The sequence below is a fragment of the Meleagris gallopavo genome, chromosome 15 (genome assembly GCF_905368555.1).
Source record: "Meleagris gallopavo chromosome 15, MGAL_WU_HG_1.1, whole genome shotgun sequence".
Lineage (NCBI taxonomy): Eukaryota > Metazoa > Chordata > Aves > Galliformes > Phasianidae > Meleagris > Meleagris gallopavo.
Genome location: NC_139418.1, coordinates 1,328,763 through 1,346,386, shown reverse-complemented (window position 1 = coordinate 1,346,386; position 17,624 = coordinate 1,328,763). Strand labels below are relative to the sequence as shown.

Below are 17,624 nucleotides of genomic sequence, written 5' to 3'. Positions count from 1 at the left end.
AAATCCATACACCGTATTTGCTGCTTTTTGGAATACAACGTATGTACATGGACATAACGCCAAGAAATGCTGTCCCCAGTCAAGCAGCACATCTAAGCATTGAAAGATAAAAGTGGCTGAGAAGCTCCTTGAGAAGGAACAATGGGCATCCCTGGGGACACTAAAATTCAATCCCGCAACTTCTGGAATCTAATCAGTGTTTAAGCTGCAAGTAGGGCCCTAAACTCTTCCCTTAACTACAAGTTGGAGGATTTCATTTTAGGAAAAATTCACCACTTCTCAGAATGCTTCCAACTCACCTGCTCTTCTGCCATGACTGTGAAACTTAAAAGAAAAAGAGTTAATGTGAGAAATATTTCAAATTATTTCAGGAATCCATCGAATCAAAATTGCTCAGGTTGGAAAAGACCTCCAAAATCATCAAGTCCAGCCTCAACCTAACCAAACTGCTCTAACACTTACCAACCGTAGAATGAGGGATTCAGTCTTGATGCCACACATAACATTCTGACTTTCTGTGTTTCTTAAGACTGGCTCAAGGAAGGCCAGGACATTTGAAAATACAGCCTTATCATCTTCAAATACATACACTTTGTCCAGAACATGAGAAATAGGGAACAAAGCCACCGTGGGAAGAAGGCCTACAAACAGAAATACAGCTATGAACAAACTCTACATCATGATGTCACGTCTAGATACGTGAGAGGTTTCACACAGGATTTATAAGCCATTAGAGATATGCATTCAACATACAGAAACAAATTTTATCATCACAGAACTACCATTACCATGCAAGACATTGAAACTGGGAAAAAATGGTTCATACATACTACAGATGTAGGCACTAACCACAAATCCAAACCATTGTCCACACAACATCACCGCTGACACACCTTCTGTCCACATTCAAATCCAGCCACTCACCATCCTTGCTCTGCATTCACAACCTTCACTTGCACCAAGGAGACACACAACATGAAGCAGTCTGTCAGCTCCTAGCAAGAGCATGTCATTCAGTGACAGCTGAAGGAAACATAAGCGTATCCAAGTCCTTTGCCTGAGAGCTGTAAACATGCAAGTCAGGTCACTCACTTCACTGAGGCCTCTCTTCCACACTGTACACTTGTTTAACCTTCAACAACAAACAAAGAAAAACAGACAGGTGATGAACCCACAAGGTGGCTCTTATCCTGCCAGTTGCCTTCTAACGTAGTCTGCTCCATTCCCGTAAGGTCAAGGTTCAAACAAACCACTTTCCTCCACAAGTTCTTCAGATGCAACATCCTCAAGCCATTTCCAAATGATACTCCTAAATTTATATTTCATGTTTGCTGAACACAAACAGCTTCAAAGGACCAGTAGTTCCACCTGTTACTCTACTATGTGTACAAATACCATGACAGGGGTGCATACAAGGACATTCTCACCCTCAACATATCATCATGCAGAGAGGATGACAAAAGTTTAAGTGGAAAGCAGAAATTATACACAGGGCCAATAATCTCCTGTTTCAAGACCATGCACCCATCACACCCAGCACACGTGCAATTGGGAAGTTATTCAAAACTGACAGCAATGCAAAGTATATCGTGGCAGTCAAAACAAATTCATGGTAGGAAGCACACAGAAACAAAGAAATCGTAAGTTGAAGTCTCTCCTTGTTGGCCTGTTTCAGAAGGTAATTCTTCTGATAATCTACAAGACACCCTCTCTAATCTTCTTCTGCCTTTTGCTCCACAGAGAAAAAGTTGTCTACAGCTGATTGAGACCTTGTGAAAGGAAGGAAGAATTTCCTGTAACACAACACTCTTATTTCGCAGCGTAAGAGCATTGGACAGAAATAGAAATCATGAACCACAACCATTCAGGAAGTACAGGCCTGAAGACATGAAAATCACAGTGTAGGAACTTTTAGCTCTACTGAATTATTCCACATGCAATTTTGATGAACTCACTTCTAGGCTACTGTCGTTGCCTCTAATGACAGACAAATGAGGATGGTAGTGGAAACAGCACAGAGCTTTGCATCAGCTATGAAATCAAAATGTATCCATCTCAAAAGCACACTATCTATCTATTTCTTAAGTTCAATACCAGCCTCTCACCTTCTCCCAACACTCACACACTTCAGTTGCACGATCAACTGTAACAGCATTTGGCTCTAAACTGACCATGAACATCGCTTCATTCAGCAGTTATTTCACAGAAACCTAAGAATATAAAATTCTTCCTTGTAACAAATTCAAACATTCAAAGAAAGAATGCAAACAGCTCACACACTGAACACAGATAAGTGGTATTCCAGTCTTGAATGTATTATCAACTACACTGGGATCCGCCTTCAGCATTCAAAAAGAAACAATGCAAAAATTCTGAATCAAACAGCACTGTCATTGCAGTGAGCACTCTTGGATCCGCAAAAAACATTTTAAAAATGGACATGAAAGTGATAAAATCCCGATTTCCCAATACCATAGAAGCAAAGACACGCCTAGATCTATTGTTATCAGGTCATCAGGGTATTGATAAAAGACTGAGAAACAATAAAACACATCCTCGTTTTCCCCACAAGCCACTCACACACAGGATTCCAAAGCAACTGACAAAAACTACCAGCTGTAAAGATGCTGTTTCACTGTGAAAACAGGCAAACTGATGTCCCCAAACGAAGATTTGAACATTCAATTCAGTATACTCAATAATGATCAAACACACTGCAAGAAATGAGAAATGTATATTGATACTGAATTCCAAATAAACCCAAAGTCATTCTTCAGGCAGAAACAGAAACAACCTCTGGGTAAATTGGGGATGGAAGGGCCAAAAGTCTATGCATACTGAGAACATCAAGAGTAAAGGCGAGTTGACTTCAGCGATTAGAGGAGGAGACTTGTACTGCCAACAGCCACACAAAATAAGAAACTCAGGGGAGGGGAGGGGAAACGCGAGATGGCACAGAGGCAAAACTTCGAGAAAGAGGCAAGTGAGGAGAGAGGGAGGGAGTCGGGAGGCGGCGCGGTCAGAGCACTCACCGTGAGGGCGTCGGGCTCGGCGGCGAGGTGCGCGGCAGCGTCTTCCCCGCGCAGCGGCGCGGCCTCGTCGGGCGGCGGCCGGGCCGGGAGCGTGTCGCAGCAGCTGCCGGCCGCGCAGCGCGCCTGGCTCTTGCGCGAGTCGGCCGTGAGCGACACGTCGTGCGAGTAGGAGCGCAGGAAGGCGCGGACGCCGTCGATGCCCACGAAGTGCGAGGCCGGGACGCCGCGCCAGGCTCCGCCGGCCGAAGGCGGCGAAGGCGGCCGCGAAAGGCGCCAGCGGCGCAGGCGCAGCGCCAGCAGCAGCAGCAGCAAGGCGACGAAGAGGCACGACACGGCCGCCACGGCCAGCACCAGCCAGCGCGTCAGGCCGCCCGCGGGCTCGGCCGGCGCCGCCGCGCTGCCCAGCTCCGACAGCAGCTCGGCCACGCTCTCGGCCAGCACCACCGTCAGCGTGGCCGTGGCCGACAGCGCCGGCCGCCCGCGGTCCTTCACCACCACCACCAGGCTGTGCCGGGCCGCGTCGCGGGCCAGCGGCGAGCGCGCCGTGCGCACTTCGCCGCTGTGCAGCCCCACGCGGAACAGCCCCGGCTCCGTCGCCTTGGCCAGCTCGTACGACAGCCACGCGTTCTGCCCCGCGTCCGCGTCCACCGCCACCACCTTGGCCACCAGCGCGCCGGGCTCCGCCGACCGCGGCGCCAGCTCCACGCCCGCCCAGCTCCACGCGCCCGCGACGGACCCCGAGCCCGAGCCCGGACCCGGCGCCGCCGCCGCCGCCGCCGCCGGCGGGTACAGCACCTGCGGCGCGTTGTCGTTCTCGTCCGCGATCAGCAGCCGCACCGACACGTTGCTGCTCAGCGGCGGCGCGCCGCCGTCCTCCGCCCGCACCCACAGCTCCACCTCGCGCACCTCCTCGTAGTCGAAGGAGCGCAGCGCGTACAGCGCGCCCGTCTCCGCCTGCACCGACACGTACGACGACAGCGGCGCGCCCCGCAGCCGCCCCTCCCGCAGCCGGTAGCGCACGCGCGCGTTCTGCCCCCAGTCCGCGTCCCACGCGCGCACCGTCAGCACCAGCGCGCCCTCGGCGTTGTTCTCGGGCAGCCGGGCGCTGTAGCGCGCCTCCGCGAACACCGGCGCGTTGTCGTTCACGTCCAGCACCCGCAGCGCCAGCACCGCGCCGCTCCGCAGCGCCGGCGACCCGCCGTCCGCCGCCCGCACCGTCACGTTGTACTCCGACGCCCGCTCGCGGTCCAGCTCCCGCGCCGTCACCACGCTGTAGTAGTCGTCCAGCGCCCGCTCCAGACGGAACGGCACGCTCTCGCCCAGGCTGCACCGCACCTCCCCGTTGGCGCCCGAGTCGCGGTCCTGCACGTGCAGCAGGGCCACCACCGTCCCCGGCGCCGCGTCCTCCGAGATCTCGCTCAGCGCCGACCGCACCGAAATCTCGGGCGCGTTGTCGTTCACGTCCGTCACCGAGATCGACACTTTCGCCGTGTCGAAAAGTTCTCCTCCGTCCCTAGCCTGTATTTCGAGTTCATAAGACTGGGCTTCCTCGAAGTCAACGTTCTTCATCAACTTAATCGCCCCCGTGTAACGGTCAAGTTGGAAAATCATCAAAGCTTTGTCAGTAATTTTATTCAGTGAATACTGCACTTCGCCGTTTGTTCCTTCGTCGGGATCGGTGGCGGTGACGCTGAGCAGCGTGGAGCCCACGGGCACGTCCTCGGGCACTCGCACCGTGTACACCGCCTGGCTGAACGCGGGCGCGTTGTCGTTGGCGTCCAGCACAGCCACGCGGATGCGCGCCGTGCCCGTCCGCGCAGGCTCGCCGCCGTCGCTCGCCCTCAGCAGCAGCTCGTGAAACGCCGCCTCCTCCCGGTCCAGCGCCTTGGCCAGCACCAGCTCGGGACGCTTCTCGCCGTCGGCTCCCGCCTGCACCGACAGCGAGAAGTGCTCGTCGCCGCTCAGCGCGTAGCTCTGCAGGGAGTTCACACCCACGTCCGGGTCGTGAGCGACACGTAATGGAAACCGGGACCCAGGTGTTATCGCCTCGCCCATTCTCAACTCCACTTCTTCCTCACGAAATCTGGGTGCGTTGTCGTTAATGTCTGTGATTTCTACTTCGATTGCATAAACCTTCATCTCGCCCTCCACGATCAGCTCACAGCGCAGCACGCATTGTGGTTCGCTCTCGCACAGCTGCTCCCTATCGATCCTCTCGGCGGTCACCAAGTGGCCGCTGCTCGCATGCAGAGCGAAATACTGCGTCCTGCCTTGGGACACCACTCGGGCGCCGCGGCCCCCCAGAGCCGCCAGCTCCAGCGCCAGGTCCTCAGCCACGTCGCCCACAAACGAGCCCTTGGGCAGCTCCTCGGGCACCGAGTAGCGCAGCTGCCCCCACGCCGCCTCCCACGCCGCCACCAACACGCAGCACAGCAGCGCCCGCTGCCTCCGGCCACAGCGCCCTTCTCTCGCCGCGCACATCTCCCGCACGGCAACACCGCCGCCACCTCACGATCGCCGCTTACGCGCCGCTCTCACTCCGAGCTCTGCTTCCTCTTCTCCCTTTCCTTCTTCTTCGGCTCCGTCTCGGCGTCCGCTCCGCACCGCTCCCGCCGCACCTCCGCCTCGCTGCAGCACCGCTCCGCACCGCGGGGCCGCTCGCAGCCCGCCCGGACGCCGACACAGCGACAGAGCGAGCGAGCGAGCCGGGCCGCAGCGGGCGGGGCTGCCTGCAGCGCTCCGCTCCTTCCTCTCCTCCGCGGTGAACAGCGGCGCCCGCAGCCGCCGACCGGCACTGCACGCACGGCTCCACCGAGCGCCGCCGCTGCTTCTGCCGCGGGAACCCCCGCCACCGCACAACCGCCGCACGCTGCACTTTCTATGCAATTCGTTAAGACAGTGAGCATTTCGTTTTTTGCAGTCATTCTTCTCTTGCCGGTCACTATGTGTTCGTTTCTGTTCTTCATGTTGCTCATGATCTCAGAGATAGCATAGAGCTCCTCTGGGCTTCTCTTTCTTTCTGGTGTTTTGGATGTGTTGTCGTCTTGCATTGCATCTCCATGTCGTTCTCATGACTCATATCTCATTATTGCATTATTACCTTCTCCACCAGCATTGCAGTGATTGTTTTTTCTGTCCTTCCTGACGTACATTTTCCTTTGTATCCTCCGTTCAGCTGTTAATATTCTGCATGCACTAATAACTCGGTCTTTTCATTTCCATATTGGTTTTCTACATGATGGTGTTTCCCGGGATCCATCCTGCTCGGGATACTGAACCTCGTTCATATGTCCAACTACCACAGGAAGATAAGATCCCAAACCAATCATTTCTCTCTACCAAGGTGCTCCAATTAACCAGCAGCTTCCCTTAGCACTCTCAGTTGTCTGTGCACCCACACCACAATCCTTCCACAGAGCATGGAAGCCAATGGTATTGTCTGCATTTCGTTCCCTTGTGTCCTCATCTTCTTGGAAAATCGAAGTTCATGCTTCCTTTTCTTCAGAGTAGTCATTACCAGAGACAATACCATTTTGTATTTGCTATTTTCAACTCATGAGAAAACAAATTGGAAATGCTGTCCTTCGTGAAGTATAATCCATTTTAGTTTCACCTGTAACTATGTACTGCAGAAGCACAATCTGTACCATGTTTATCACAGATTTTCTTGAGGGTTTCCTACATTTCAAATGAGCACTTCTGATGAACTGCTACATTCCATTTTAAATTCACAATGTTGTTTTGATATCCCACTTGGCAAATGGAATTTCCCACTCACACCCTGCAGGGATCCAAGTTCCAAAATCATACCTCCTCTTGTTAGGGTGCCTTGATCAGACAGTAGCTTCCCACATCCTACCTCAAACCCCCACCATGGAGTACGCCATTCTGCACTGTCTCCACTGATCAGTTCCTATCGTACAAGCATTAAGTAGTTAAGGTTTTTCACAGGTAACAAATACACAGGAGACTTTTCCAGTATCATTGGAAAATACGTCATAGGTAAAACTGAAGAAGAAACTCAGGTTGCATGGCACGTCCACTGGGTGCCCAATGGATAACTAAAGCAAGCAAGGAAATAAGCATCTATGCCGAAGTGAAGCAGAAATCATCTCTGCCATTCCTCTGGACAGTCTTGAATGATTGGTTTTCCCCACAGTAGCTGTAGACCTGGTGTCCAGAACAGTTGAAGCTCCCAGTCTTGCTCTCAGTTCACCTACATTTCCAACAAGGCACCAACTCATACACTAGAAGAAACCACCGTGCATTTTTGGTATGAAGGCAACAGAGTCCAGCAGTAGATATGCATGCAGATCTGCATGCAGTTGTATGATGAGGTTATTCACTTGGATCTGTTTCAGCTCAGGTCTTGCATTTGCAGAGGACATCTGCCACCACACCATTCTTCTGCTCCTCTTCCCCTTTGTCTTCATAAATGACATTCCTACCCAAAGCACTCTTTCATCTCCCTCCACAGACCTCATCTGTGTCTCCAGCTTTTGCCATATACTTTTGATTCTCAGGAAAGCATCACAGCCTCTAAGGACAGGATAATCAAGATCATAGCAGAAATAGAGCAGCCTTGGCATCAGCAACAAATGCATACCGCTGCCCAAACAAAGGCACGTTAACATACCAACTTTCTTTGCTATAAACTGGGTTTTCATCTCAGCACTCCACCATCACGCACATTGTCAGCATCATGGACAGTGTCCGCATTTCTACGGTTCTCTCTCGCAATGGCAAGTGCATTCCATTCACCGACATTTAGCTGATCAAGAAATATATCAAAGCCTTAGCCTTGACAGCTGTGAACGTTCAAAGTCTGTATTGAAACCTCTCCCTCATTCACACAAATCCAAAATCGTACAGTCTTTTAAGGTTTACATTACACATCAAAACGGTACAGAACACAGAAGTGCCAACACATCCCCAGTCTCCCACACCATCTGTAACTCTTCTGAAATACCCAGATAGTGGCTTACGTGAACAACAGATATAAAATAAAATAAAGCAAATATAAATAAACAAACAACAGTAACAACAAACTCCTTCTATGTAGACAAAAGTCTAGGTGTAGATACAGTCCCTCAAATAGAAAGGAAATAATCAAGAGGAACACAAGTGTCACAGTCTTCTCTACAAGCAGCAGCATTTGTCCAGAGCATGGGGAATTCACTGAGGACTTAACCTGCATGTAGTGCCTCCATGTCATCCTCTGTACTACCTGTGGATGACATCTTTAGAAAAAGTCATCAGGTTCACAAAGTATCTTGCTATGCATCCTCCTCACCTTGAATGAAAACAAAACCTTAAATGTAGAAGTGTCAACGTAAGAATCTTTCCCAGCTATTTCAAAAAAATTTTGAGGGATTCTGTTTCAGTTTCATTAGATGGAAACTTCTGAACTCAGATGGCTGAGACCTTGACAAAGGAGGAAGGACATCTTGCAATACAACCATGCCATTTCCAAGTGCAAAATCCCAATCCAGAAATGGGAAACACAAACCACACAAACACTGGGAACAAATCCCTTGAAAAGGGGGATTTTTAAGCTAAGAAGATACTCTATGTCACGTTATAGCTCTACGTCGATGGATTAACAGGTTTTCACACAAGAAACATACTATGTTGCAGGTAATCATCATCACTCTATACGCACAGTTATTTGAAGATCTTTGTTCATTGGAAGACTACCACTACTATTCAAAACAACGAGAACAAGATAAAAATGTGCAGAGATGCTGAAGTCCTTGCCACCTACTATGAAATCAATCCACTGTCCACACAATGTCACTGCTGACCAACCTGCTTTCCACATTCAAATCCAAGCCACTCACCACCCTTTACGTGCTCCATGGACTCATCCAAATTTTACCTGTATGTAAGCCACTGGTGAGAGCATTTCATTCAGTGACAATTCAGGGAAACTTAAGTAGATTCAAGTCCTCCTCCTCTGAGGCCCAGATCAATCTTGATAATAAACAAGGCCAAGTAGTGAGAAGTACAGAAGGGAAGAACGTCACTATCCTTCATCAGACATCACTCTTCCAACACACCAAGTATTATTCAACAGGAAATCCACATGATAAACCCACACGAGGGATGCTGTCACTGCATTCGTGTGCTAGAAAAGACTTCTCCACACTTGAAAGTTTTGCATTCAAACATTTCTCCTTCCTGCACAAGCTCTTTATCTACACCATCCCCCAGTCATTGCCAAATACACTTTTTACCATTGCCTTTAGTATTTGTTGATAACAAACAGCATCAAAGCACCAGTTACCCACACACAATTTCCACAGAGTCCCATCTGCAACATGGTCATCCCTCAACAGATCATCGAGCAGAAAGGCTGAGAAGAGTTTAAATGGGAAACAGGATTTATATGTGGGATAATTCATGTTCCATTTTAAGAAAATCTCACCCTAGACATGAAGCATAAACCCAGCCAGGAAGATGTCTGAACATGAAAGAGTAGAAAGTTTTGGTTGTCTATCAAAGCAGGCTCACTATTGGAAGCATGCAGAAATAATGGAATGAAAGGTTTTAGCCCCTTCTCTTTATTTATTTATTTATTTATTTTTTTCTTCAAGTTAAAGCTGTTGAGAAATGGTACATCACACACTTTCACCTCCTGCTTCCTTTCTCCTCAAACACAATTTTCTATCTTTGGGTGAATGAGATGTTTGTCACAGGAAGGAAGGAACGATTTCCTCCAGGACAATACCCAAAATCACTCTCCAACCTGTCAACCACCAGATGTTAATCTTCTCTCTATAGGAAGAACAGGCAACAAAATCTTGAAGTCTGGATCCTGCAATTCCCAAATGCAAAAGCACTGTCCAGAAATGGGGCAAACATCCTTCAAGAAAATAAAGTCATGACTACCTAACGATGCTTATGAAGTAACACCATATCATGAGGATACAGGGAGATAGAGAAGGATAAATGAGATTATCCAGAGGAATTATAAAAAACATTATAATATTAAGGAATTATTCTATACAAAGGGACTCATTCAACACCTTTATTATTTTTGCTTACAAGGACAGGGATACCATGATGGTAACGTAAATGGCACAGGCCTAGGCACCTGAAAAGAAATTGAACCAGTGCCCTGACAAAACTACACAGGTAAGTATACAAACATATTGACATCTAAAAACATTCGAGCTATGTATGGACACTACACCCCCAAGTCCCACAGCTGTAAAAAATCTTCTCCACTTTGAGGGCTATCAGCCATACGGAACTCCCAGCATTAGTTCTTGAAATAAGAATATCAAGAAAATGAAACCTAATGAAGTGATGAAGTCACTCACTCACTGGATAAGGAATTGGCTGGACAGTCACATTCAGAGAGCCACGGTCAACAGCTCAGTGTCCATGTGGAGATCGGTGATGAGCAGCATTCCTCAGGAACTGAGGCTGGGACTGGTGTTATTCCATATCTTTGTAGATGACATGGACAGCGAGATTGAGTGAAACCTCAGCTACTTTACAGATGACACCAAGCTGAGTGGTGCAATTGACATCCTAGAAGGAAGGGATGCCATCCAGAGGCACCCAGACAGGCTTGAGAGGGGAACCATGCCAACCTCATGAAGTTCAACAAGGCCAAATGCTTTGCCTGGGTTGGGGCAATCCCAAGCATAGAGAAATGTTGGGTGGAGAAAGGCCTGAGAGCAGCCCAGAGGAGAAGGATTTGGGGGTGTCAGTTAATGAAAGATGCAACATGATGAACCTGCAATGTGCACTTGCAGCCCAGAAGGCCAAGGCTATCCTGGACTGCATCAAGAAAAGAGTGACCAGCAGGTTGAGGGAGGTGATTCTGCCCCCCTATACTGCCCTTCTGAGGCCCCACCCGGAGTACTGCATCCAGTTCTGTGTTCCCCAACACAAGAAGGACATGGAGGTGTTGGAGCAGGTCCAGAGGAGTGACACAAAGATGATCAGAGAGATGGAGGACTTCCCCTATGAGGGCAGGCTGACAGAGCTGGGGCTCTTCAGCCTGGAAAAGGGGAGAAAATGGGGACCTTATAGCAGCCTTCCATTACATGAAAGGGCCCACAGGAAAGCTGGGGAGGGACATTTTATGAGGGCATGTAGCAATAGGATGATGAGAAATGGCTTTAAACTGCAAGCAGTAGATTTAGACTAGATATTAGGAAGAAATTCTTTACTGTGAGGGTTGTGAGACACTGGAATTGAATGCCCAGAGAGATTATGGATGTTCTCTCCCTGGAGACATTCAAGGCCAGGCTGGATGGGGCTGTGAGCAACCAGGTCTAGAGGGAGGCATCCCTACATGTAGCAGAGAGATTAGAACTAGATGAACTACATGATCATAAAGGTCTCTTCCAACACAAACCATTCCATGGCTCTCCCATTCTATGGTCAGTTTCAAGTCACACAAATAGGCAATTGCTGGCAAGATTAAGGAAAAATAGAAAAACAGCAAACAATACATTCACTAATTAAAAATCCCAAACAAGGTAGAAACAGAAGGAACAAGAACATCTTCTCTCTACACAGGTACAAGAAAAGCAAGCTGAACTATTTCATATCTGCCTTGATTTTACACAGATATCATACTTACGGCTGGCCAACAATAAGGACGTAAGAAAAGAAAGATGAGAACTCCAATGGTAATGCTGCTAACAAAATCCCACTGTTACATCAAAAATGGGAAATGAAGGGAGACTTCTATCCATGTGCACAGTATCAATGCCATAAGTACAGCATCCTATTGCTTAAATTTCACAGACAAATTGACAACTCGATGACCAAACATGAGATTTACAAAACCATTTTCAACTAACCAAATCTGTGAACTGACAATTCTATTCTCCTTTACTCCCATCCAAAGAGTGAGTCAAATGCATTGCTGCTACGGCTAGGTGAAGATAGGATAAGGAATAAGCTGTAAAGGAGGAAAGGATAAGCACAGTAATTTGGACAAGGACAAACAGAAAAGGCAACGTAACAAGGAAACCACTCTCCAACACGTCAACCACCAGATGTCAATCTTTCCGTAGGAAGACAAAACAGCAAAAAGCTGAAGTCTGGATCCTGCAATACAGTTGCAGCTGCCATTCCATGTGTCAGATCTATCTTTCATAAGTCTAAGACAGGAAATTTGAAAACTACATCCCAGATGTTGTCTTTGAGCCTTTCACACAGCACCCTAAAGCCATTCACAACAAAACAAACATTCACATCAAAGCAAACACCCCAAGCACTCACAACTGTTCTACCTGTGTATTATCCTATCAGCTACCAGACAATACTGAAGAACCAATTGCACAGATGGTTTCTCCAACAGGGGCATGAGAACGATTGCACATAAGCAGACAAAGGAATTATGTGCTCCACACATCATGATGCATCAACAGAAATAAGGGAAAACAGAAAGAAGGGAAAGCAGCTTCAATACAACGGGGCTCATTAAAACCCAGTAGGACAATTGTAAGAGATATTCTAGCCATTATATATAACACTGATATGGGAGCCACAGCATCACTCCACAAACATTAAAAGAAAAAATTAACTGATCTCTCTCTACAGATACGGAATGATTTTAACTGCCAGTGCACGTAATGAAAAGTTCGTTCAAAAAAATGAACGACGTCAAAGCGATAGCGTTTGACTTGTCAATACTAACACATGATAAACTGACAGTGAAATAGACAAAGACAATAGGAGGGGAAAGAGCTTCAACTAACGAGGTATTTGAGATAAGGAATCTACTATGCATAGAGTTTAATCTGAAGAGTGAGTCGTTACACTTGGGTGTAGCTCAGAGAGGGTGAAAGGGCAAGAAGAGAAAGAAGGCAGAGAAAGTGCAAACACAGCAAGTCTTGGAAAGAATAACACTGGCCACCCTGTACAAAAGAGAGAGCAACAACACTCTGAAAATTATAGGAGATAAGACTGAACACCTGAACCAACGATAGTAGAAGACAAAAAAGAGACATGGACTGCCATCAGCCTCGTCAAAAACAAAGGAGACTAGAGCGGGGAGGGGAGACGTGATACCAGGGAAGGTCAATCCAAACGGAAAGGCGAGCGTAGAGGGAGGGAGTAATAATAATATAATAATAATAATAATATAATAATAATAATAATAAAATAAACCCAAAGTCGTTCTTCAGGCAGAAACAGAAACAACCTCTGGGTAAATAGGGGATGGAAGAGCCAAAAGTCCTGCATACTGGGATCGTCAAGAATCAGCGAATAGAGGAGAAGACTTGTACTGCCAACAGCCACACAAACAAAAGAACCCTGGGGCGGAGAGGGGAAACGCGAGACGGCACAGAGGCAAAACTCCGAGAAAGAGGCAAGCGAGGACAGAGGGAGAAAAAGCAAAACACATCCCCCGTTTTCCTCACAAGCCATTCACAAACGGCATCCCAAAGGAACTGACAAACAATACTAGCTGTAAAGATTGTGTTTCATTGTGAAAACAGGCAAACTGATATGGCCAAAGCAGGATTTGCACAGTCAATTCAGCACAAACAGCGACGATCAAACGCACTGATAGAAAAAGGAAGTGTATATTCATATCGAATTCGACATAAAAATAAAGTCGTTCTTTAGGCAGAGAAAGAAATCATCTCTGGCTTGTACAGGGGATAGCAGGACCAAAAGTCTGTGCATACTGAGGACGTCAGGACAAAAGATGGCTGAATTTCGGAATATGAAAACAAGACTTGCACTGCAAAAAGCCACACAAACAAGGGGAGCGGGGAGGGGAAACACGATACGGCAGAGAGTGAACGACCCGAGTGAGAGGCGAGCAGGGAGGATGGGAGTCGGGAGGCGGCGCGGTCGCAGCACTCACCGTGAGGGCGTCGGGCTCGGCAGCGAGGTGCGCGGCAGCGTCTTCCCCGCGCAGCGGCGCGGCCTCGTCGGGCGGCGGCCGGGCCGGGAGCGTGTCGCAGCAGCTGCCGGCCGCGCAGCGCGCCTGGCTCTTGCGCGAGTCGGCCGTGAGCGACACGTCGTGCGAGTAGGAGCGCAGGAAGGCGCGGACGCCGTCGATGCCCACGAAGTGCGAGGCCGGGACGCCGCGCCAGGCGCCGCCGGCCGAAGGCGGCGAAGGCGGCCGCGAAAGGCGCCAGCGGCGCAGGCGCAGCGCCAGCAGCAGCAGCAGCAAGGCGACGAAGAGGCACGACACGGCCGCCACGGCCAGCACCAGCCAGCGCGTCAGGCCGCCCGCGGGCTCGGCCGGCGCCGCCGCGCTGCCCAGCTCCGACAGCAGCTCGGCCACGCTCTCGGCCAGCACCACCGTCAGCGTGGCCGTGGCCGACAGCGCCGGCCGCCCGCGGTCCTTCACCACCACCACCAGGCTGTGCCGGGCCGCGTCGCGGGCCAGCGGCGAGCGCGCCGTGCGCACCTCGCCGCTGTGCAGCCCCACGCGGAACAGCCCCGGCTCCGTCGCCTTGGCCAGCTCGTACGACAGCCACGCGTTCTGCCCCGCGTCCGCGTCCACCGCCACCACCTTGGCCACCAGCGCGCCGGGCTCCGCCGACCGCGGCGCCAGCTCCACGCCCGCCCAGCTCCACGCGCCCGCGACGGACCCCGAGCCCGAGCTCGAGCCCGGACCCGGACCCGGCGCCGCCGCCGGCGGGTACAGCACCTGCGGCGCGTTGTCGTTCTCGTCCGCGATCAGCAGCCGCACCGACACGTTGCTGCTCAGCGGCGGCGCGCCGCCGTCCTCCGCCCGCACCCACAGCTCCACCTCGCGCACCTCCTCGTAGTCGAAGGAGCGCAGCGCGTACAGCGCGCCCGTCTCCGCCTGCACCGACACGTACGACGACAGCGGCGCGCCCCGCAGCCGCCCCTCCCGCAGCCGGTAGCGCACGCGCGCGTTCTGCCCCCAGTCCGCGTCCCACGCGCGCACCGTCAGCACCAGCGCGCCCTCGGCGTTGTTCTCGGGCAGCCGGGCGCTGTAGCGCGCCTCCGTGAACACCGGCGCGTTGTCGTTCACGTCCAGCACCCGCAGCGCCAGCACCGCGCCGCTCCGCAGCGCCGGCGACCCGCCGTCCGCCGCCCGCACCGTCACGTTGTACTCCGACGCCCGCTCGCGGTCCAGCTCCCGCGCCGTCACCACGCTGTAGTAGTCGTCCAGCGCCCGCTCCAGACGGAACGGCACGCTCTCGCCCAGGCTGCACCGCACCTCCCCGTTGGCGCCCGAGTCGCGGTCCTGCACGTGCAGCAGGGCCACCACCGTCCCCGGCGCCGCGTCCTCCGAGATCTCGCTCAGCGCCGACCGCACCGAAATCTCGGGCGCGTTGTCGTTCACGTCCGTCACCGAAATCATCACTTTGGCTTTGTCAGAAAGGCCACCGCCATCCTGCGCCTGCACGAGCAGTTCGTAGGATTCTCCTTCCTCGAAGTCCAGGTTCCTCACCAGCCTGATCGCTCCTGCGTCGGGTTCTAGGTGGAAGATTTCCATTGCCATTTCTGTAGCTATCTTTATCGAATATTTCACGTCGCCATTCGTAGCGTCGTCGGGATCGGTGGCGGTGACTCTGAGCAGCGTGGAGCCCACGGGCACGTCCTCGGGCACTCGCACCGTGTACACTGCCTGGCTGAACGCGGGCGCGTTGTCGTTGGCGTCCAGCACAGCCACGCGGATGCGCGCCGTGCCCGTCCGCGCCGGCTCGCCGCCGTCGCTCGCCCTCAGCAGCAGCTCGTGAAACGCCGCCTCCTCCCGGTCCAGCGCCTTGGCCAGCACCAGCTCGGGACGCTTCTCGCCGTCGGCTCCCGCCTGCACCGACAGCGAGAAGTGCTCGTCGCCGCTCAGCGTGTAGCTCTGCAGGGAATTCGTGCCCACATCCGGATCGTGAGCTGTAGACAGAAGAAACGTCGAATCCCGGACCGTCGTCTCGCTCATTCTGAGTTCAATTTCTCCCTCTCGGAAGCTCGGCGCGTTGTCGTTAATGTCTGTGATTTCCACTTCGATTGCAAAAACCTTCATCTCGCCCTCCACGATCAGCTCACAGCGCAGCACGCATTTCTCCTGCAGACGGCACAGCTGCTCCCTGTCGATCCTCTCGGCCGTCACCAAGTGGCCGCTGCTCGCATGCAGAGCGAAATACTGCGTCCTGCCTTGGGATACCACTCGGGCGCCGCGGTCGCCCAGCGCCGCCAGCTCCAGCGGCAGGTTCTCGGCCACGTCGCCCACGAACGAGCCCTTGGGCAGCTCCTCGGGCACCGAGTAGCGCAGCTGCCCCCACGCCGTCTCCCACGCCGCCACCAACACGCAGCACAGCAGCGCCCGCTGCCTCCGGCCACAGCGCCCTTCCCTCGCCGCGCACATCTCCCGCACGGTCCCGCCGCCACCGCAACACCGCCGCCACCTCACGATCGCCGCTTACGCGCCGCTCCCACTTCCGATTTTTCTTCTGCCACTTCTCTCGTGCCTTCTCCTCCGCCTCCGCCTCCGTCTCGGCGTCCGCTCCGCACCGCTCCCGCCGCCCCTCCGCCTCGCTGCAGCACCGCTCCGCACCGCGGGGCCGCTCGCAGCCCGCCCGGACGCCGACACAGCGACAGAGCGAGCGAGCGAGCCGGGCCGCAGCGGGCGGGGCTGCCTGCAGCGCTCCGCTCCTTCCTCTCCTCCGCGGTGAACAGCGGCGCCCGCAGCCGCCGACCGGCACTGCACGCACGGCTCCACCGAGCGCCGCCGCTGCCTCTGACGCGGGAACATGGAAATAACGCTTTGCTTCTTCCAGTCTTTATTCTCTACACTGAAAAAACATATTTCTTCTATTTGGCAAGGTCTTCACGATTACAGCGAAAGTACAATGTTCCCTTTACTTCGTTATTTCTAGCAATGAGTAGGGAGAATCTTCATTCCTTCATTAAATACATCTGAGTCTCTTCGCTTTTTTGCACAAGGACTCTCTCCTTCGGGAACTCCAATGGCCTTTCTTGCAGTTCTTCCGGTTGAAAATCTTCCTCGGCTATCCAGCACTGTACAAGTCATGGAGTCTGCATAGATTTCTGTAGATTCAATGTCAACAGCCTAGACACAACCACTGCACGGTCTCTATGCAACATGGGAAAGGGATGTCATGTGCCCCGTGCATATCCAAGTGCAACACAAAACCGAGTTCCCATACCACACCATTGCTCCCTGCCATGGTTAATTTAGACAGGTTGTCTGCTTCCCTGGTTCACACATCATGGTCCTGTCCATTTCAGACTGTGCATTTCTGGGAACACTGACTGCACATTCAGTTTGAATCGAATTGAGGCTCATTTGAAAAACAGAATGGCTGCCCTTTGGCTCCAGTGAGATACTGAACAGTGTGTGGAACAAACATTGCGTTGTGTAAGCAAGTCTCCACACTACCTTAAGGGAGGTTGAGGTGAGGTGGAAATCAGCCTCTTCTCCCACGTAACAAGCAATAGGACTGAATCGTCCCAAGGTTGTGCCATTGGAGATGCAGTTTTGAGGAAATACTCCTCTGAGAAGTCAGATGCTGGACTGGGCTGCCCAGAGAGGGGACAGAGTCACCATCAGTGGAGGCGTTCAAGAAACATTTAGATGTTGTACTGAGGGAAACCATTTCATGGAAAATA

At 51.9% G+C, this 17,624-nt stretch overlaps 1 protein-coding gene and 1 pseudogene across 3 annotated transcripts in view; both read right to left on the bottom strand.

Moving 5' to 3' along the window:
- Positions 1-17,624, bottom strand: part of LOC100544252 (protocadherin gamma-C5) — a 194,703-nt gene that overhangs the window by 89,679 nt on the left and 87,400 nt on the right. Inside the window, exon 1 of one of the 2 annotated variants that reach the window (XM_085236618.1) lies at positions 13,879-16,393. The exons of the other annotated variant lie outside the window; for it this stretch is intronic. Within the exon in view, the coding sequence (XP_085092744.1) occupies positions 13,879-16,359 (2,481 nt within the window). The 5' untranslated portion in view covers positions 16,360-16,393. Of the gene's footprint in view, positions 1-13,878; positions 16,394-17,624 lie in introns of those variants that run through there. 2 annotated transcript variants of the gene reach the window in all.
- LOC146543305 (protocadherin gamma-A10 pseudogene) lies at positions 2,862-16,526 on the bottom strand (annotated as a pseudogene). Its single transcript, XR_014886561.1, has 2 exons — positions 16,400-16,526; positions 2,862-5,539 (listed from the first exon to the last, which is right to left on the bottom strand). The product of XR_014886561.1 is annotated as a protocadherin gamma-A10 pseudogene (transcript).